Consider the following 22588-nt stretch of genomic DNA (forward strand, 5'->3'; position numbering starts at 1 on the left):
TGTGCATGATCCAAATATGGAATGAAAATGAGTGTGCAGCAAATTCTGGGTACCAGTTAAATAGCAAAGACACATGCAGTGGGGAAGAAACAGCCTTCGGCAGAATTGAGCCAAGAGCGGCCTTAGGCAAGTACTGCTCTAGGATTTTAATTTTTATTCATTCTCCTGCCTTTTTAATGTAACAGACACCTAATTACCTCTTGCTGCCCCCTCAACCCAATTTCTTGAGCTTAGATGTACTACCTGTTCTTTGGCAGACAGCTGCAAATAAAATGTCAAAGTCTAAGCATGTGTTTGCTCACTTATTTAATGTAAGCAACAGAGAACTAAATCTGAACTTTGGAAAAAGTCTGTTAATAAATGACTAATAACAGAATTGTCAGAATGTTGAAACAGCACAGGGGGAAAAAACATCCCAGGGTTTGCAACAGCCCAGGAAAATGTTCTCTCAGCTTGTTTGCATCAATGATTATGAACAACATGCTAAATCTGTACTTCAAAAGTCTATATATGACTATTATAAATCTGGGGCAAATGATCAGGAAACCCTGGCTGATAATATTGCAGCATTTTCCAGGTAAGAATCTTCTTAAAATCATGTTTTAAAATTGTACAAAGATATTCTATCAAAGCACAATCTTTCAGTTTTAATAATGATGGTATGGACTTACTTGTCTAGATATTGTTTAGTAGAGAGGGGAAATTCACGGGGCTGTGAGAAACACTGGGTTTTAAACTTGCATGAAAATATCCCAAGCCTGGGGATCTTGAAAAAAAGCTAACCCTAAATTTCCTCACTTGGAATTATGTGGATAATTCATTTAACTGTGTATAAAAATGGTGATAAGTTCTGATGCCTCCATTCTCTTTTTCTCCGACAGTCTAATTTATGGTGTAGGAAGCTGTTAGTATTAAACATGAGACAACTGTCTTATCTGGGCAAACAAGATCAGATGGTTCCCTCAAATGTTCCCATCATGCTGGTTTTCCATTATCATTCATTTTGATTACTGTTTTGTAAATTTTCACTTTAGATTCAAGTTTGTCTATATGGCGTTAATCTTTCACTTTGTGGTTTCATCTCTCCTCCAAAGGGCTTCATCTCTCTTCCCAAATTAGTCTTCTGCTGACTTTCATATTTCAAAGCCCAAATGGTGGATGTCACAGCTTATGCAGTTAGGAAATAGTTTATTTGCTGGAGCAGGGGAGGGGAGCCCTCAATACAGTACAGTCTATGAGGCTCATGTACCTTTAATGAAGCCAGTAAATGTTGTGGGCACTCATGGGTGGTGATAAACAAAAAAGGCAAGAAGTATCCAAGTGAAAGAATCTGCCTTATTCCTGATTTCTGCTTTAGCCTGGAGCAAAATCACTCAAGCTCATTTTTCTATGTGTTTATTAGGGGAAATGAAATCATTCTAACCATGGTGGTTCCCAGCAAACAGCACCAGATCACCTACAAATCAGCGTAGGAGCCCGAGAGTGTGGTGGAAGGCAGGGGAGGCTTCCCCAAATTCCTTCAAGCCTTGACTTTGTCTCAGATCTTTCCTGGGACACAAATAAGATTTAATAAATGCTAGGGAGCCACGGACACCTCATGCGAAGAGTTGACTCATTGGAAAAGACCCTGATGCTGGGAGGGACTGGGGGCAGGAGGGGGAGGGACTGGGGGCAGGAGGAGAAGGGGATGAGAGAGGATGAGATGGCTGGATGGCATCACCGACTCGATGGACATGAGTTTGAGTAAACTCCGGGAGTTGGTGATGGACAGGAAGGCCTGGTGGGCTGCGATTCATGGGGTCGCAAAGAGTCGGACACGACTGAGCGACTGAACTGAACTGAACTGAGGGAGCCACGGCAAGGGAAAAGACGGCAAAGAGTGGAGTTGCTTAAACTTCTGATGATTTTATCCAACTGCTATGGGATATTTCAGGTCCTTCAATGTTTTCTGCTCCCAGAAGTTGCCCCTACTTGGGCTCATCTCAACTCTGTTCACAAGTGATGTGGTTTGCCTATTAGTAATTTCCTGAAAGCAACACCTAAACCCAAATAGGTAATTTTAACCAGGGAAATCTCACGGCCTTGGGAGGATAATGGAGTTGGTGTCCATCAGCATTCCTCAGGGCACAATGCTCAAGGGACCAACTTGTCCATTTTTGCACAGCCTTCCTCACCCTTTAACACCCTTCCCCACATGCTGGTTGGTTAATTACCTCACACATTGAGTATCTCAGTGGGTTTGATTCGATATTACATGTTGAGGATAGAGTGAGCCAGGTGAAGAAAGTTCTTGTCCAGTGGAGCTTACATTTCAAGGGATGCACATTGACCTTTGTCCTCCATAATGCTGGTGGTTGAACTGGTGCAAAATGAACCCAAAACAATTGGCCCAATGGACATCTTCAAGATGGAGCAAAGGGGTGTAGCGAACCAGACACCTCTTCAACCCTAGAAATTCTAGAAACCTTGTGAGACACAGAAGACTATGATGACTTCTGTGTGGTCTGGAAAAGCACCTCACAGCTTCTGTGAATTACACAGGTATTCCCAGCTGTGGGTATTCCCAGCCTACTCAGACTAAGTATTGAGTGAATAACTTAGGGACAGGACACAGACAATGAGAAGGAGTTTTAAATGCCACCTTTTCCATGAACCTTGATCATTCTCTTTTGTTCATCTTTAAAGGAGGGAAAAATGTACTAATATACTCTTTTTTTTTTTTCTTCTTCTGGAGGATAGAGGATTATTATCAACCACCCAAGGAGTTTTTATTACAATACACACTGTCTGTCTGGCATCTCCAGTCCTTTTTTGTTGTGTAACTTGCTGGATGAACTTTCAGTTCTTACCCTGTATCATAAAGCTGATCACGTGGAGGTAAAATAGATGTTCTGCCAGGTGGTGGCTTTGGCTTGATGGGATAAAGGCAATCAATCTGAAAGCTCTCATTCTAATTCAAATGAAGATGACAAATCAAGCAAACCTCAGATAACCCACTGTGACACATGATGACGGAGTATTTTAAAGACAGTTGTGAAATTTATAACCTCCCTATCCCAGGGGTATAGCAAATGGTGTGAATGCATAATGACACCTTTTATCTCTGCACCCAGCTCTGACAACCATGTTTTGGGGTTCTGGGGACACAGACCAGTTAGGTGACTAAGCAGTTGCTTGGAGATATTTTTGGGTAAGACTTGAGGCTGTAATAACATTGTGTCTGCTTCCCACATAAAAAAGGACAAATAAAGTCAAATAGAACTACCCAAAGAACAGAGTTTCCTATTGCAATTATGACAGGAACAATGAAAGATGTCAACTTGTTAGAGTTCGTGTGGCCTGACCTGATTGTAGTTAATTTTCAAAAGGATAGTTCTTAGATTCTCTTACACATTAATCAGGGCTATAAAGTGAGAAACACATTATCTTTCTCAACCATGGTCTGCACACATTTTGTGGCTTCTTGTGAAATTATCTGGTGGAATATGATTCTCCAATTTGGGTGTTTATAAGTCATGTGATATTAGTAAAGGAAGCTCATTGTCCCTAATGCGCTTAGTGACTGAAAATTGCATGGATTTTTTCAAATAAGAGATGGTAAAAGTGACATCATTCCCTCTCTTAAATATTTGAGAAGCAATATACATTCCCCACGGGCATTGTTAGTGTTCTCATAGGTTTAAATATCACAGAATCATTCAGCTACTTGGCACCACAGGTAAGCAAGCCGATTTTTCTCTTGCATTATGAAAAGCAGTTAATTGTCTCATTTTTTGAAAAGTCACCTGGCAAGAGATCTCATATCAGCTCCGTCACCTTCTCATCCTTCTCCCTCCTCATCATTTCTTCTCCCTCTTCTTCTTCTCTTCATCTCCCTCCCTCTCCCTTGGAAATCTCTCAGTCTCCCCACTTTGGACCTCAAAGCTGTGGTTTTTAATCCAGACATGTGACAAACTACACACACATGTGCGCACACGCGCACGCACGCACATACACACACACACACACATTTCAGGAGATTCACGGGCCTTCTGAAACTTATTTACACATGGAGGCACTCCGAAAATAGCTTGACTGTTTAAATATAATGTTTACCAGGCTGTGTTTTCTTCTGACTTAAATTCCTTCTTCTTTTACCAGGTGCCTCAGAAGTATCAATATTCTAGTTAAATGTTTTAAAGCTCTCTCAATATTGAGAAATGAATGGTAACAAATAAGATTTTAAAACTTGTAGCATGTTTTATATATACATATACACAATTTATGTATGTATATATATGTTATGCATTTTTAATGCTTAGAATAAGTAATTCATGTGGAGAAATTAAGATGCAATATGATCACCATTTTTATTGCTTAGTTGCTAAGTCGTGTTGGTCTCTTCTGTGACACCATGGACTTTAGCCCACTAGGTGCCTCTGTCCATGGAATTTTCCAAGGAAGAATACCGGAGTGGGTTGCCATTTCCTCCTCCAGGGGATCTTTCTGACCCAGGGATTGAATCCGAGTCTCCTGCAATGGCAGGCAAATTCTTTTCCACTGAGCCATTTGGGAAGACACAATCATCTTACAGTATTTGTAAATCATTAATTCACTGTGTTGAGTTGGTGGGATCCAATAACAGCACAGAACTTCAAAGCTGGGCGATGAGTGGGTTTCTTCCTTCATCAGTGTACTTCCTCTTGGGGACCTGATTTATGATAACATAAAATTGAGGCCCTTGTTGGATGTTAAAATGATTTCCACTTTTGCACCACTTCATTTAAGAAACCTTTGAAAAATGTTTATTATTCAGCTGGTTCAGTTGTTTTGTCAATCTTCATATTTTTTTTCCAAAGTGGAAGTCCCATAAAAGCAGAGTCCAAGGTTGTAGTCAGCTAGTTTTATGTAAGATAGCGAAAAAATAACTTAAATTGGGGTTGAGATTGGTTGGGGCATGCAGAACTATTGGAATTACCTGACAAGGTGAGTTGTGATTGCTCTCTGGAACATTTCAAACTGTGAAGGACTTTTTAGAGAGCATACATTTTCCACGCCATTGATCTCATCTAATTTGGTCTAGGAATTGCATTTTGTGCTGTTGGTTGATGCCTCTGTAATGTCATTCTCAGGGCAGGAAATTATGTGTGTGGGAAGCAAGAACACAGTTATTAAAGTGACTTCGCCACCTCGTGGACAAGCATAAAATTGCTGCCTGTAGAGGAAAGGGTTGAGCCTTACCTGATTCAAGGGGAACTGGAAATCTGAAAATGTTCCTTCTGACACACAAACACACACACAGCTAATGCCCTGCAGCTCTATGTGTGCTCCTCATAAAAGCTTCCATTGTTTTCTCAGCTCTAAGTAAATATTAATGCCTTCCAAGGCCAGCATGCCAACGGCTGCTATTAAATCTTTTTCTCTCATTCTAATAATACACTTAGAGATGACTGGTAGTAAAAATTCTCTTCAAGGCTTCTGCATCTCCCCATTTAGAATGGAGATCAAAGAATCATGCTGTGAGAGTTAGTTGAGAAGAAAAGGCTTCCAGCAGCAGAGCATGTGGTGTGACAGAAAATCAAGACAATTATGTTGTTCAAAGGAACTGCAGAGAAATCACCACTAAACTTCTTTATTATGTTTTGCAGGGGTTGAATGTTTTTACTTTATTATGTGAGGAAGGATTATATTACAGACCCTTAGCTATTCCTCAAAGTAACATTAAGGCAGAATTTCTTCTTCCGCTGGAGGAAGTAGGCTTCAATTAAGTCTTGGGAGGTTCCATTTATTTTGGTGACTCTGTTACTAAATCACACTTCACTGTATTAATGAAAAATCTTGATCTATCTGGAAGCAGAATTAAATCTAAACCCTGAAAGGTGAGTGCTAGTTAGGTATTATGTGCATGTGTACTCAAGGTTTATTGCCTTAGTGCTCATGAGAAATTGGGACTATATTTTCTTCAGTTTTAATCAATTACTAATGAGGAGAAAATAATCCTGAACAAATAGGAGATATAAATTTTTCAGAGAGAAAAAACTAGTTTTCCTGTAAATTTTACTAGTTTGTTTCTTGGTTTGTTAGTAACTTACAATGCTACACAAAAGAACTGCAGAAAAAGTAATTTAAGATAATGATCAGGGGTGAAAAATTCTTCAAGTCAAAAATTCCAGTTTCTGCCAAATAACATTTTTTTGGGAAAATGCTCAATTAAACTAAAAAAAACCCACCTTCCCTTATCATCATACTTCAATGGATACAGAATTCAGATCAAGGATTTTGAAGAAACCACATCATAATTTTACAAGTAATTGCCTGAAGTTACTGTCTGTAAGAAAAAAGAACAGTTTAAGTAGACGTAGGATATCTTCTTAAACTCTAATCTAACTCCCATGCCATTCTATACTATCTTCAAATGTCTTGGACGAAGTGAAATGAAAGCTATGTTCCCACAGAAACCTTTCAGTGAATGCTTATGGTGTCATTATTTACTATCACCCCAAGTTGAAAGATTCCAAATATCTCTTATCTTGAGAATGGATAAACTGTGCTACATTTTTACAATGGAATACTCATCATCAACTGAAAATGACAATTATTGATGCTTGCAGCAATATGGATGAATCTCAAAAGTATTAGGCTAAGTTAAAGAAAAGTGAAAGTGAAAGTCACTCAGTCATGTCTGACTCTTTGACACCCCATGGACTATATACAGTCCATGGAATTCTCCAGGCCAGAATACTGGAATGGGTAGCCGTTCCCTTCTCCAGGGGATCTTCCCAACCTAGGAACTGAACCCAGGTCTCCCATATTGCAGGCGGATTCTTAACCAGCTGAGCCACATACCAAGCCTGACTCAAAATGCCATATACTAGAGTTGATCTTTGAATATGGATTTGTACTTAGCAGGTGCACATATACATGGATTTTTTTTTTTCCACTGAAAAGGTAGTACATGATCTGCCGTTGCTTGAATCTGTTGATGTGAACCCAGAGGCCTGGAGGATCCAACTGTAAAGTTATACACAGATTTTCCACTGTGCAAATGACTGACCCACCCCACTACCCCTGCCTCGTTCAAGGATCAATTATATATAATTTCAGGACAAACTATATATGATTCCATTTTTATGATATTCTTGCAAAGTAAAACTATAAGAACAACAACAAAAAATGATCAGAGGATGTTAGGGGATTGGTGGAGGGAGAGTTTCACTGCAAAAGGAAATGGGGCAATTTTTCAGGATGGTTGAACTCTTCTAGATCTTGATTGTCTGGATATGCAAATGCATTTCTCAAAGAGCAAAAGGCTGTAGACTCAAATGGGTGACGTCTATGGCTTGTTAATTGTACTTTACTAAGAACAATAACTTGAGAAGTTTATTATTAATCTTATTGATAACTTTCCATCTTAACGAGCACTAAAATTGCCTAATTTCCTTGAGCTTTGTCAAGTAATTTGCTTGCTGGGAAAAATACAAGAATATCTTTTTTTTTCTAACTCAAACGCTTTTGAAATTCTAAAACCTTTTTTCCACACTCCCCCAAATTCCAGGTGGAAGCTATATCCAAGGATGCTCCGGAACGTTGCTGAAATAGACCTGTCGACTTCTGTTTTAGGGCAAAAAGTCAGCATGCCAATCTGCGTTGGGGCCACTGCCATGCAGTGCATGGCTCACGTGGATGGGGAGCTTGCAACGGTGCGAGGTAGGAAGAAGGTTCTTACTCAAAGGGACAGAAACAAACTAACATTTAGTGACTGTCTTCTCGGTATGCATCAAGCAAACACTTCCCTAGATGTTTTTATAGTCACAATAGTTAAGCTCATTGACTGGCATAGAAATGCTTGTTCATGTATGAGTTATATTCCCCAAAATAGAGTGTTTTCAACTGCCTTAGGAGGAAATATTGAGAAATTCAAATATGAAATGCAGAAATTCCTAATTAGGGGTAATTTGTCCACTTCCCAGTCTGCTAGCAACTATGGATATTTGAAAGGGTACGTGCAGTGATAAATCTCCCCACATTCTGCTTCAGAAGCATGTATAAAAGTTGGTAACAAATTTTATCTGATTTTTTTTTTTTATGCTAAGGAAGGCAGGCAGGAGAAGGAAATGGAAACCCACACGAATATTCTTGCCTGGAGAATCCCATGGGCAGAGGAGCCTGGCCGGCTACAGTCCATGGAGTCTCAAGGGTTGGACATGGCTTAGTGACTAAACCAAAGAAGAAGGCATGAAATTCAGGACCAAAAAGCAGGAACTAAATACTATTTTTAAAGTACTTTAATTCTAAGAATTAAGGATCTTGTGAATTCATTTTCCTTCTTGAAATGTCTTCCGCAAACTACTGCTTTGAATATCATCCTGACACAGTGAGATTGTGCTGGGAAGATTTAGCTCTTTAATTTTAGGACCACACAGACAAATGACCCTTGGAGCCCCAACCATTTGCCTACAGTAATCCTGAAATATGGAGAGAAAGAAGGGGAAAAAAGGAGAAATGGTATTGGTCTACTTGAAGTTTGGATAAGAGAGAACTTCCCAAGCATGTTATAGACCACAAACAGTAAAACAAAAGCAAACAAGTCAACACACACACAAAAATGGAAATTTCCACACTCTCAAATTTCTATAAAAGATTAAAACAAATGGTTAACCAAAAAGAATTGAAAAAATATGAGACTGCAAAAGGTTAATGTCCTTCCTATGTAAAGACCTTTATGTTTGAATAATAAAATAACATACAAACCCCAAGTGGAGGAAAAGAGGTAAATGAAAAAATTCAAATAGGACATTCACAAATGGAGACATAAAAATGGCCATTAAACATATTAAATACATACAATTTTTTATCATACCCATAATTATCAAACAAATGTAAATTATAATATTTTGTTTTCTGAATATCAAATTATATTATTTTAAGATTAGACAGTGGGATGAGATTATATGCATGTTGAAAATGTGCATTTTTAAATACTGGCAGGAGGAGTATAAAGTGGAATAATCTTTCTAGAAAATAATTTGGCACTGTGTATCAAAGCTTTAAAAATATCAATTCCATGTGATGCTATAAATTTCCTTTAGGAATTCCAAGGAAATAATTATGATTTTGAGGAATGACACTTTTTCAGCAATTTTTATGCCTATTATTATTATTTTGTAAGTATTTGTCTATTTGGCTGTGTCAGGTCTTAGTTGAGGCATGAGGGATCTTTTGATGCAATGCAGATTTGCAATGCAATTGCAATGTGGGATCTAATTCCCTTACCAAGGGTGAAAACCAGCCCCCCTGCATTGGAAGTGTGGAATCTTGGCCACTGGACCACAAGGGAAGTCCCATTCCTGTTATTTTTAATAAGAAAAAAGTTAGGAAAATCACTCAAATGTCCCAGAATTAGAGATTGGTTGCAAAAAAAATAGGATGCATAAAAATGGGGTAAACATTTAAAAATTATATGAAAGGAAGAGTTGACTGGCATAGAAATATGTTACAATATAAGAATTTTTAAAAAGCAGTTATAAACAATAGTAAGGTCCGAAAATATATTTATTTTTGAGGACCGAGAATGTAGACCACATTTTACAAATTTTTATTTGTGGGTTATGAATATTCTGACTATAGAATCAGATGTGACTCTATAACCTTATTATTTTTGGTCCATATGTATAGAATTTTCTTTGAATTAGAAGAGTGCAATAAAAACTAAATTTAAAATAAGAGAGAAAACTGGAGAAGGAACCATGGAGAGAATGGATGAGAGTGGAAGGAAGTGAAGAAGGCAATAAGCAAAACTTACTGAATTGATAAAACACCCTGAAGCTGCAAATTATTTTTACATAAAAACATTTGTTATTTGACAGGTGTCACTGTTTCCGATAGGTGAAGAGCTGGTTCCATACAGAGCAGGTTTTCATAGTTAGTGATTAATAGGACTTACGCTCCAACTCACTTCTGATGATTCCAAGGTCACTACTCCTTCTTTTTGCAGGGAGTAAGGTGGGAAGAAAAATGAAAAGAAAGCTTACTGAGAAAGTACTTTGACAGCCTAGGCATGACTGTTTTATCTAACATTATTTCCTGCCAGCACTAACTCTGAGGCATTGTTAAAGGCCTATTGGAGTCTTACCCCTTTAGATTTATTTATCAAGCACTTATTACCATGCTCCAGGCACTTTTCTAAACACATCACAAGTATTAAAGCATCACATCCTCTAAACACCCCAAAGAAGTAGGTACTATTATTAGACCCATTTTATACATGAGAAACTGAAGCACACAGCAGATGCCGAGGGTCACACAATTGTGTGAATTTATAAATGATACAGATAAGATTCAGACCTAGGCAGTCTGGCTCCACAGTTTGGGCTCTTAGGCACCTTGTGTTGCTTTTAATTTCCAGAAAATCCCATAAGTGTCATGAGGGGAAGCCCATTTATCTGTAAATCACAATTCTCTGATAGTGAAGTGAAAGTGAAAGTCGCTCAGTTGTGTCCAATTCTTTGTGACCCCATAGACTATATTGTCCATGGAGATCTCCAGGCCAGAATACTGGAGTGGGTAACTGTTCCCTTCTCCAAGGGATCTTCCCAATCCAGGGATTGAAACCCAGGTCTCCTACATTGCAGGTGGACTCTTCACCAGCTGAGCCACCAGGGAAGCCCTAAAGGTAAAAGGGAATTAATTTGCCATTTAAGGTGCAGGTAAAGAAGCCTATGCCTACCCCAGGAGAATGCAGGAGAGTGAAACACTTGATAGACGTTAGGATAAGGCAGAACAGGCAGAGCAAAGATGACGTAGTGACACCGAGAACACAGAGGAATTCGCAATGAAAGGTTATACGCACTGGCTTCAGGAAGCTGAGGTCCTGAACAGGTTCTTGTCAGGCTACTGACATGACAGTTTATATTCCAGATTTGTAGTAGAATCATCCCTCAAGGATTTCAACATCCTTAAGGTTTTCTTCTATGTTCCTGTCACTGTCTATGGATTGATGGTCTATGTAATATGGCTATTAACCTTCCAAACTGGTGGTGATCAGCTCTTAACAAAAAGGGCTCCTTGGTTGGCATGTGTTGGTTGTGGGATGGAGAGATTATACAGAAGGAAAGAATGTCTGTCTGGAACAGATGCTGTTGGTGCCCATCATATATATTCCCTTGTTACTTCCCATTTCTATCAGAACATGCAACTTTTTGCCTAATATTTTCTCTGGCAACAGGAGTTGATGGGGGTGGTGTTCGGGAGTTGGTGAGTGGAAGGGCATCCTTCAGGCTGGTGGAAAAATACTCCAGCTCTCTTTGATCAGGATCACCGAAGCATTTTCTCTTCCTACCACCCAGGGTTTCCCCAGTAAGACTGGGCCCCATTTGCCTCCAGAAGTCACCTGCCCAATATCACACCCCTCCTTGGCTGCCTCCCTTTCCTCTTTCACTTTCCCATTCCTTCAGCTCAGCTTGTGATCATTCCCAAATAAAAGTCTCAGGCTCATAATACTGTCTCATTGTCAGCTTCGGGAAGAATACAAACCAAGACAGTGGCTAACTGAATATTAATACAACCACAGACACTTTAAAAGTGGAGGGATGCTTGTATTTGGGAGAGATTGTTTCTTTCTTTCAAAACTGAGAAAATCAACATGGAATTATGCAGCTAATATTTGATTTACTCTATTGTTTCCAAATATGGAAATACTCTCAAGCTAGCTTGATCCTTGGGGAGATTATGAAATCTATGGATGTTGTTATGAAGGACTTTTTTTTCTCACTCTCCTAATTATCTGACCCTTAATGTAGCTTTCTTGCTTCCAGGGTCTTGGTCCCTAGCTAGGAGGAGAAACTGAAGCCAAGTTTGGAGAATAGGTGGAGAAGGAAATGGCAACCCACTCCAGTATCCTTGCCTGGAAAATCTCATGGACAGAGGAGCCTGGTGGGCTGCAGTCCATGGGGTCGCAAAGAGTCGGGCATGACTGTGTGACTAACAGTACTTGGAGAATAGGTGCTAGTTAGCAGCCTTTTCTGGAGAAAGGGCTCCCCCTAGCTTGGTCAGTAAGAGTAAGTGAAGGATATTCAAATCCCCAGGGAATGGTCTGGCCTGAATAATTAGAATGAGCGGCTAGAAAGTTCTGAAAGTTGTCATGGTGCCAGGGTCTCACTGTCCTACTTGGTTCTGCAGACTTCTTCATGGAGCCCTGCTTCAGGGCCCCTTTGGTCTTTCTTACCACTGTGGGACATGTCCCCGGGACCAACTAAAGCCAAGAACAGAGTTCTCTGTTTTTACATGAGTCTGTGATTATAGAGTGACCAACGGAGCTACACTTACTTTCTTTTCAAAATGGGAATGAGTAGAGGGTTGGCAAATAAAATACAGAGAGCTAGTTGTAGTTGCATTTCAGATAAAAATTCATTTGTAACAGGGTATCCTATGTTTATTTGCTATAGCTGGCAACCCTACTCAAATAACAGTCTTACCTCTAGAGGTTCATGTGAGAATCATATGAGATAAAGGTTGGGAAAAGCTTCCTGAAGTGGGGCTCAACTTTTATTTGCCCCTGAGATTCCAAGTCCCTAAAATATTTCTCTTCCATACATTCCACACATCAGAAAAGTACACTCCATTTATATCTTAGTGGAAGTAAAGAATGCTCTTTTTACTTTGCTTAATTTCTTTTTTTTAAGTTTTATGCAGAAACCTCAAAAAATGGCTTTTAGGGCCAGGTTGGTAATGTAAATGTGCAAGGAGAGATTAAGCTGAGAAAACAACAATGCAAGCTCAGTGATAGAGAGGGTACCATGCCTAGACTGCATATTCCATGGAAGGAGGGTAGCCCCATCTTGCCTCCAGCTAACTGATGCCCTATGGGAATGAGGATGTGGGTTTGCCAAATCTTCAAAAAACATTTTTTAAGAGAAGCCAGAAACCTTGATTTTTATGTGCAATCTCCTGGTTTTTAAATGTTGGCAAATAAATCAAAATTCTTTAAAACACTGTTTGGGGCAACAATGTGTGGGCCAAAGCAAATACTTTTGTGGGCTACAACTGTCCCCTGGGCTGCCAGGCTGGGGCATCTGATTTATGTGGAAATTCACCACTAACTAGTTTCGCTCCTTGAGGCGAGTCATTTTCACTCTCTATGATTATGCTTCTACACTGATAAAGTGAGCTGCTTATGCAAGAGCAGTGGTTTATTTCCGGTGTCCCAAGGAGCTGGAGTTGTTTCCAAGTATCTCAGGGAAGTTAAGGGTGTCCCTGAGCACACAGCTACTTTTGTTACTTATTAGAATTCAAAAGAGTAGCCCTTCAAAGAAAGGGTTCAGTTGCTAAGACAGAAACAAAGAAAAAGTACTCAAAAGTGAACTCCCAACAGGAATAGATGATCTTTACACTTTTTTCAGCATAGAAATAAATTGTCTTGTTCTATTTTAAAAATGTCATCAAATACAAAAAGAGAGACCAAAGTAGAGACCTGCCTTTCCTTACATTTCTGAAACCTCCTCCCAGCCCACTTACTTTCAACTTGATGCCGGCTCTGGAGGATAGAGACTGTGGAGTGAGTGTCTGCCTACATTGGATTTTTATTTCTTAAAGCTGCCCTCTTGGTTGGAGGAGACTGATCTGATAAGTATTTATCTCTGGATCTTGCTGAAAACAAATAGGTGTTTTAAAAAACACTTATATAAATTTAAAGAGTGATACTTCAAACTCTTGTGGAAAATTATGATAGCCAACATTTATTTAGCAGTTAATATGTGCCAGGCAATTTGAATTTTTAACTCATCTATCCCCTAGTGCTGTCTTAAAATGTGTGAACCCAAAGTCCTTTATCCAACTCCCATGGATGTGGAAACTGAGGCTTGGAGAGATTAAATGCCTGGTTCAAGATTATTAATCACAATACACAATACAGTTGTCCGTAATACTCTGGCCAGTTACTGATATTACCAAATGTCATATCAGTCTAATTGCAGCAAGACCCCTATAGCAAGCTGTATGTTATATAGTCTTGGAATATTAACTACAAATGTTCTATGTTTTTACAGTATTATCCCTTTAGTTTTGAGAGTATGGAATAAGCCACAGGATATGAAACTTATTAGGAAATAGGAACCTTGTGCAAAATTCAGGAGCATGAATAAAGGTGCTTAAATTTTAAACAAACAAAAATTAAAATTCTTTTAAGATGGAAGGGGGGCTTCCCAGGTGGTGCTAGTGGTAAAGAACCAGCCTGCCAAGGCAGGAGGCATAAGAGACGAGGGGTCGATCCCTGGGTTGGGAAGATCCCCTGGAGGAGGGCTCCAGTATTCTTGCCTAGAGAATCCCATGGACAGAGGAGCCTGGCAGGCTATAGTCCCTGGATGGCTACAGTCCATAGGGTTGCAGAGTCAGACACGACTGAAGTGACTTAGCATGCACACACGCAAGATGGAAGGAGTAACCAGGAAACATTCAGTGGAAAGCAGTTTGCCATGCACAGTGTTATGAATAAGAGGTTATTGCAGTGGATGTCAACATTTTAATAACTGATAATTATTATAACATTTAAGGAGCTTCCCCAGTGGCTCAGCAGGTAAAGAATCTGCCTGCAAAACAGGAGAAACAGGAGATGTGGGTTCCATCCCTGGGTGGAGAAGATCCCCTGGAGGAGGAAATAGCAACCCACTCCAGTATTCTTGCCTGAAAAAGCCTGATGGCCTACAGCCCAAGGGGTTGCAAAAAGTCAGACATGACTGAACAACTAAGCAATATTTATGTAGTCATATAAATGCTCCTACTTATAATGGCACATCTGTTTCAAACTGTATTCGATTGGGTTTTAATTTTTAAGTTTTATTCTTCACATAAGCCTCAGGAATGAATACAAAATCATTTCTCCAAAATATTAATATATTGAAACAAATAGAAATAATAAATACAAATGCTAGTAGCACATAAAGGAAGTGGTCTCATTAGGTTAAATTTCCATCTTGCAGAATAAGTAGAGTATATCTGATTTCTTGGAGAACCAATTAATAAAATGTTTACTATAGCACTGTGAAAATCTCTCTGGTTTTATGCACAGTGGATGTAGTAAAATTTTATTTCATTTCCCATGGAGGTACCTTAGCTCTTTTGCTCTGTTATATCATGGGAAATAATAATGAAAGAAAAAAAGAGATTAAATATTTACTTATGCTTTTGCATCTGACTTGTTATGTGAACAAATACCACATGAGGGAGTGCTGGGACCTCAAATAGAGAAAAATTAAAACCTACCTAATGCGTTCCAGGAATGCTCAGCATATTAGTAAATTCTTATTAAACTGTCAAAAAAAAAAAAAAAGATTTTAAAAAGAAATTCTTACCCCTGGATGCAATTAGAGGCTACCACACAGGATTTGATGGGCCATAAAACCATTAAATCTAAACACTTTCTTTTTGAGCCTAAAAGGGCAGAACATTCCAAAGTGAAGTTTTGGGACTCAGTTGTGACTTGACCACCTATTAAGGTGCAGGTGAAACAGATTGCAGAGTGACACAAAGGCCCCAAAGAGCTAAATTAGGGTGTAGGTGAGAGATTTAGCTGTTGAATTTTCTGGATTTTCTGAGATTAAGTGATCAACCTTAACACTGAGTGAAAGACCATTCAGCAAGAAAAATTGTCATTTCCTTTGCTCCAGGCCCAAACGATGTATTTTTGAAAGCTTTATTGATTTATATATTTATGTGTTGTACTAGGTGACCAAGTATATATATATGAGGAAAATATCAGCATAAGTTTTAATTTTAACTAAATCCAGGAAAAGCACCAGATTTACTTTAAATGAAACTTTCACTATTTCTGAAGTGAGTGCCTTTTATATACCAGGTACTTGAAAGTCACATCCCTATCATTAATCCTCACAATAGACCTGTTCAATCATTATCATTTATCATTCTCCTCATTTGACAGTAGTGAAGGACACCCTTGACCAGTATTGGTCAGTGGTTAAGATGGGTATTGAACCTAGATCTGTTTCACTCCAGAGTCTGATCCAGTGATTTGTCTTCAGCCATTATTGTGTCCACTTTTACTGAGCAGAAACAAAAGTAAGGAGGAATAAAGGAGAATGGATAGTTCACTAAAACTTTGTCCAAATTACATCAGTTAAAAATTTGTAAGGGAATACCTCTTTGCATCGTTGTATAAAACATCAATTCATACCTTTTCTTGCGCTTATTTTCAACCTATTTAATGACTACTGCATATTTTGGATGTTCTCATTATTTAAAACAATCAAAAGTCAGTAAACGTGCTCTTTTGGTACATAAACTCATACACATTACATATACACACACATATACATTTTGTATTGCTAAGTCATTTCTGTCATGTCCGATTCTGTATGACCCCATGGACTGTAGCCTGCTAGTCTCTTTAGTCCGTGGGATTCTCCAGGCAAAGATATTGGAGTGGGGTGCCATTTCCTACTCCAGGGGATCGTCCCAACTCAGGGACAGAACATGTGTCTCCTATGTCTCTTATAGTCTCCTGCATTGGCAGGCAGGTTCTTTACCACTAGCGTCACCTGGGAAGCTTTACATACATACATAGTAATGATTATGGGCATCTTATATATCTGCACATATATAAATATATAATTCATATATAAAATTATTCAAAAAGTGATAGGTTCAGTGTTGAAATTACTTTGCAGTGAGAGAAACTTCATTCATCTAAAACAGCTATTAAAAGATTAGACTTCAACTGTCTTAAAGACCAACATCAAATGAAATAATTTTTAGTATTTTGCACCAGAACTGAGCAGCTTTCTTGAGAGTATGAGATTGCTTCTTCTCAAACTATTAGTGCTCTGGGAGATATCAAAGTGTGACAGCTAGAAGTCAAAGGCTCACCTATAGATTCCAACACTCAGGGTGTTAAATTGAGGGAGGTTGATTGAAGTCACCATGTGTAAATCTGATACTCCTTGAAACCATCATTAAAAGGCATCTCACTGTGGTGTGGTCTTCATGCCAGCTGCCAGCTATGACAAGGCCTGGAGACTCAATAAGAATGAGAGAATTATAACCTGGGAATTATTACAGTAAAGCTAATGTTTTTGTCCATTGCAGAGTGCTGCCCCAGAGATGAAGTAGGAACAAAGAAGGGTGGGCTAAGATGTCATTGGGAAGACTTGTTCCCAAAATATTTCCATACAATGAAAAAGAGTTCTTACGACCACTCAGTGTTATGTTGTTCCAAATGCAGACCATGGACCATCATGAAAACACTGGCTTCTTGGCCTTTTGGGGCAGGCTTTAAATTGGTTAAATTTTCTAAATTGTAAATGAATATTTTTGACCACTTCTAAGTATTTCACACATAATTATAGTAGAAGTTTTTTCTTCCCTTAGATGACTGACTTTAGAACATTCTTTTTCTGAGTAATCTAAATGATAGCTTTCGACGTTGAGACAATAATTTTAATTGTGTCTTTAACAAATCTGTGTAATAATAGCTTCCTGGGCAAAAAAACTCTGACCCTCTCAATGGCTAGTATGGTGCGTGTTTATGCAAACACTGCAGTGTGTCAGACCCTGAGTTTAGAACCACACAACTGCTTGGTACATGATCATCGCATATTTTCCCCATTGCATAATGACTTCCTGTGCAGAGGACAAAATGGGTTTTCTCAACAAAATTTTCAGCACAGCTGTTTTGGTGACTAAGTTTTGCAGGAGGGTTTTAATCAAATGCACCTAAAAAAGCCCCTTTTTGCCCTTTCATAATATTACCCCTTTTCCTTAAACACATAATTTTGGAAGCTTAACTCACTTTTCCCATAAAGGAGAGTTATTTTCAAAGAAATAATTTGTACCCAAAGTAGCACATTGCTTAATTGTTCTGCTCTGGTTTATTCCACATGAGTTAATGTCCCAAATAACAGACATCAATTCCCATTGATAACTAATAGTTTACACTGTCGTTTTTGTGGTAGTGAATAAACATCATTCTCAAATGTATTATAAATCTCTTCCTTGTCAAGCCTAGAATGATAAACTTTAGTTTCACTTGATGGTTTGGCATCTTATTTATATGTGTAATTCACCAACTCAGTGGATATGAGTTTGAGCCAACTCTGGGAGATCGTGGAGGATAGGAAAGTTTAGCATGCTGCAGTTCATGGGGTCTCAAGAGTTGGACAAGACTTAGCGACTGAACAATTGTTTGCCCTGACATTAAACATCGAAAACTACTTTATAATTGGTAAATTGTGTCTTATCTTTGAGAAACCTCTCTTCCTCCGCATCTTCTGTCACTTTATTTGTATTTTGTTGCTTGCTTTTTCTTTGAATCTGAAATCTAGGAAGCTGGAAAATTCTGGATAAGCAAGGTTATAAAATACATCTGATAATGGTTAAGTGTGCTGAGGGGCTGTTGTTGTTTAGTCACTAAGTCATGTCCAACTTTTTTGTGACCCCATGGTCTGTAGTCTGCCAGGCTCTTCTGTCCATGGAATTTCCCAGGTAAGAATACAGGAGGGAGTGGCCATTTCTTCCTCCCAGGGGATCTTCCCGACCCAGGGATTGAACCCATGTCTCCTGCATTGGCAGGTAGATTCTTTACCAGGGAAGCCCAAGGGGTTGTTGCTATAGTGCACTGTAGTTTCTTGACTTTAAATCTTACTAAGAGATGAATGAATAAGAAAATGTTGCAAAGTTACCTGTGTCCCTCTACAGAGGAATAACAATGGAGAAGAAAAACACATTCAGCAGGACATGGCTGGCAATTGACAAGACACAAGCCAGCCCCTACCCACCCTGCAACTCCTGGTCACTTTCTCCTTCTTGTTTCCTATAAGGTTCTATCTTTATTCAGGCCATTAGATATATCCAATTAACTTTCATGAGTCCTAGAGAAGCAAGATATACATTTCATTATTCTTATAGTCCACAAAACAAACGTCAGCATTACTAGGAAGCTTGTTGGAAACACAGAATCTTAGGTTATATCCCAGACCACTTGCAAAATCTGAATTTTATCAATATCCGCATGTAGTTTCTGTGCATGTTGAAGCTTGAGAAGCACTGGACAGAGACTGGAATGAAAGTTCCTGGTGGTTTCCAGCCAAAGGCATAGCTTAAATCCCCAAAGATGAAGTAGTGTTGGGTGTAGCTCAAATATTGTTTCCATCTGAAGGCCCTCCAAGATCTTCTGAGAGCCTCTGATTCCATGATGATTGCCTGCAATGAGCAGGAATTGAGAAGCAGACTCTAGATGCCTGGGAGATATGTACAAAGTAGTCTTTATTTAAAGAACTGAAACAGGCAGATTTAGCATCCCCTGAGATTTAAGGTCACAATAGCCCTCCTATCTGCTTGCCTCCACATTCAGATTACTTGGATTAGAAATAAATGTTTTCTTTAAGGCTTGACGTAAAGTGAAACCCTGGCCAAACCTAGAAATACAATTGCATTTCTCAGCCATAGGGAGGATTCTGCCAACTTGTGCTGTTTTGCAAAGCTATTTACCTGTTCTAGCCCAGCCAAATCACTGAACATTGGGTTTAGCCTTTGTTTCAACCCCAGAGGGGGCTGCATTCATATATAATATGAACTGATACAAACCTCAGTAGTTGTTTACAGATTTCGTAGTGTAAGACACTGAATTAATTATATTGAATTTGGGGAGGCAGAATTAATTTGGTCTTATGCCAGATTATTGTAACCCATGTAGCATTTCCCCACCTTAGGGCATGTGATTTAATTCTAATAAAGAACTATTCGGATAGGTCTAAGGATAATTTTTGTTCTATTAAACACAATGCACCAACATTTTCCACTAGCCCATAGCCCACTTTGATGTTGGGGGAGGGGTTAGAGCTGATAGTATTGATCTCATGATTTCCATATTATCATGCTTACAGTCGTAAAAGAGGAGAGAAACTAAAGAGTGTAGGGAAAATCTGAAACATTTGCTTTCAGAAATTACTGCTTGATGACTGGGCTTAGTGAATGTTATAGCTACTAATATCTTCTCCACTGTTCTCTTCATGGAAATCTGTAGACAGATGAAGGGCAGCCATGGGGAGTGGAGAATGGCATATTTTTGTTGTAACTCCCAGATCATTTGCTTTTGTCTTGCCACTGACTTTACAAAAAGATCACACCCTGGGAATGTAGGAATTTCCTCCTTTGATATCCCTGTATCAGCCATAGCCTGGAGTTTCTTGGTCTGGAGAAGGTTCCTCTCTTCCTTAAGTGCTCTCTTGTTTCAGGAAGTGAGACTCTGACACTCTATTTGTAAGGAAGAATGAATGTCTTGAGTATCAGTACCCTTGTAGAGAGGGCCTTCTCTTGTGGTCCAGTGGTTAAGACTTTGCACTCCCAGTGTAGAGGGCACTGGTTTGACCCCTTGTGGGGAACTAAGATCCCGCATGCTGGAAGGTGCTGCCAAAAAACAAAATGAAAAAAAAAAAACCAAAAAACCAATATTGCAGAGGAAAGTTGTATGTTGAGAGAATTATTAATAATGAGAACTCCAAGTGCTTGACAAAATTCTAAAAATTTAAAAAGTTATCTAGAACTTCTTTTCCCAAATAATGTTAGGCATTCTCTCACTTAACCTTTACAATTGCTTAGCTTTAGAGTTTATCAGAAAACATTCATAAGTATCATCTCAATGGACCATCTGGCAATACTATGATGTGATGAAGTGGGTGGGGCAGCAGCTGTGGTTGAAGAATCTTTACAGTTGAAATGTGCCTCATAGATGGCAAGTCTGAGAGTGCAGCCCAGACCTCTGACTCGTGTGTGTGTGTGTGTGTGTGTGTGTGTGTGTGTGTGTGTGTGTGTGCGCGCGCGCGCGCGTGCGCGCTCAGTCGCTCAGTCGTGTCCGAATCTTTGAGACACCTTGGACTGTAGCCTGCCAGACTCCTCTATCCATGGAATTTTCCAGGCAAGAATATTGAAATGGGTTGCCATTTCCTACTCTAGGGGATCTTCCTGAGCCAGGGATCAAACCCACATCACTTGCATCTCCTGCATTGGCAGGCGGATTCTTTACCACTGCTTGAGAGATAGGAGAGATTGACATTTTTATTTAGGTCATTTATAGGGTTTTATTTTTGATGTTTCAATATCTAAAACCTTACTAGCGTCTCTTTAGTAGTGTGTGTGTTGGGGGGAGGTATGTATTTTTTAATAGTGGTGACTTGATGACTCTTTCCTCTAAATAAAGAAGAGAAAGAGATATCAAATATAAACAAAGTCTGAATATACCTAGAACATTAAGAGTTTATACATCTATCCTTGAAGATCTATCTCAGGGATGATAAAACAAGAGTGGGTGTAAATAGGAAATAGAGTCATATGGGATCAATGGTTACTTAATGCTGTAGCTTCCTGGGTATGCTTTCTCTAGGACATGTTGACTATCATGAAAGACAAGATGTTCAGACTTGGGTCGATGCTGGGGACCTTCTCATGGGCAAGGGACAGGTCTTGCCTTTTAGTAACATTGCCATTTTTCCAGGAATTGGGAAAAGGCAACATGCTTTGGAGTCTTCATTCTGCACTACTTGTTAGGAATGGGGGCCCATGAAAGCTGATCCCTGCCCTTTGTAAAATGAAATTTGACACTTGCTCCTTGTGAGAGCAGGTGAGAAGTTTCATTGTGGAAAATAAATAGGGAAGGAAAATGGACTTCAAAAACTTTTGTGTTCTTTCCACTAGACTAGGATAACTCAAATTAGAATTTTTCAACAAAATCTATGTTCAGTCATTTATAAAATTAAAAGCCTTGTACTTTTTGTCCCCCTCAGAACAATGTGAGCTGGAGGGTGCATCTTTACTCTCAGACTAAGGTGATATTTGAAATAGTTAGCAACCGGTTGTGACCAATTACAAGAGATGCACATGCAGTAAATGACAGGCATTAATCATTGGTTTCCAAATTTCCATGCCTTCCCAAGTATATGGAAAACCTATTCACTTGGTTGTCAAGGCCCTAAGGTTTGCGGGAGTACATTTGTTTATATTGATAACAAGGGAGTCTTCTGGGCATCTGGGGATTCCAGAAAAATCATTGCCTTGGGGGAGTGGTCAGACATGCTGGGTTCTCTGTGTGACCTCAGTTAGGCCACATCCTCTTCAGGACATGTTTCTTTATGGGAAATTGACGGTTAGGGGATTCTGATCCGAGCAATCCCTGGTGTTTGTTCCAAACAATAGTGGATCACCTGGATCTATTTTCCATATTTACAACTCTTAATGAAAATAAGATATTTATACATATCATTATTTATAATTGCTTACTTAAAATGTGGTTTGTTGGACAATATTTTTCTAATTATGAGTCCTTAAGAGAGAAATTCTCAAAGGAACACTTGGAGGAAACAGATTAATGATCCATAGATAGTACAATCTTCAGTTTAAGTACTTCTTTATCTGACCTGTGACCTGAAGAACAGGGATGAAAAACATCTTCGAAGGCATTGGAAAAGTAACATTTATCAAAAACAAAATCCACTTTACTACCAGGTTAACGTAGAGTAAAGAGAATGTGGCCTAAGTAAGGTCACACAGAGAACCCAGCATGTCTGACCACTCCCCCAAGGCAATGACTTTTCTAGAATTCCCAGATGCC

The 22588-nt window shown here is 39.1% G+C and overlaps 1 protein-coding gene across 7 annotated transcripts in view; it reads left to right on the top strand.

Annotated features, from left to right (window-relative positions):
- The first annotated feature begins 410 nt into the window (after positions 1 to 410).
- Positions 411 to 22588, top strand: part of HAO1 (hydroxyacid oxidase 1) — a 128379-nt gene continuing 106201 nt past the window's right edge. For 6 of the 7 annotated variants that reach the window (XM_043480173.1, XM_043480175.1, XM_043480178.1 and 3 more), the window contains exons 1-2: positions 411 to 577; positions 7535 to 7686. In XM_043480173.1, the coding sequence (XP_043336108.1) occupies positions 441 to 577; positions 7535 to 7686 (289 nt within the window). In that variant the 5' untranslated portion in view covers positions 411 to 440. The remainder of the gene's footprint in view (positions 578 to 7534; positions 7687 to 22588) is intronic. The other variant, XM_043480179.1, reaches the window with a different exon arrangement.

The sequence above is a fragment of the Cervus canadensis genome, chromosome 10, assembly GCF_019320065.1.
Source record: "Cervus canadensis isolate Bull #8, Minnesota chromosome 10, ASM1932006v1, whole genome shotgun sequence".
NCBI lineage: Eukaryota > Metazoa > Chordata > Mammalia > Artiodactyla > Cervidae > Cervus > Cervus canadensis.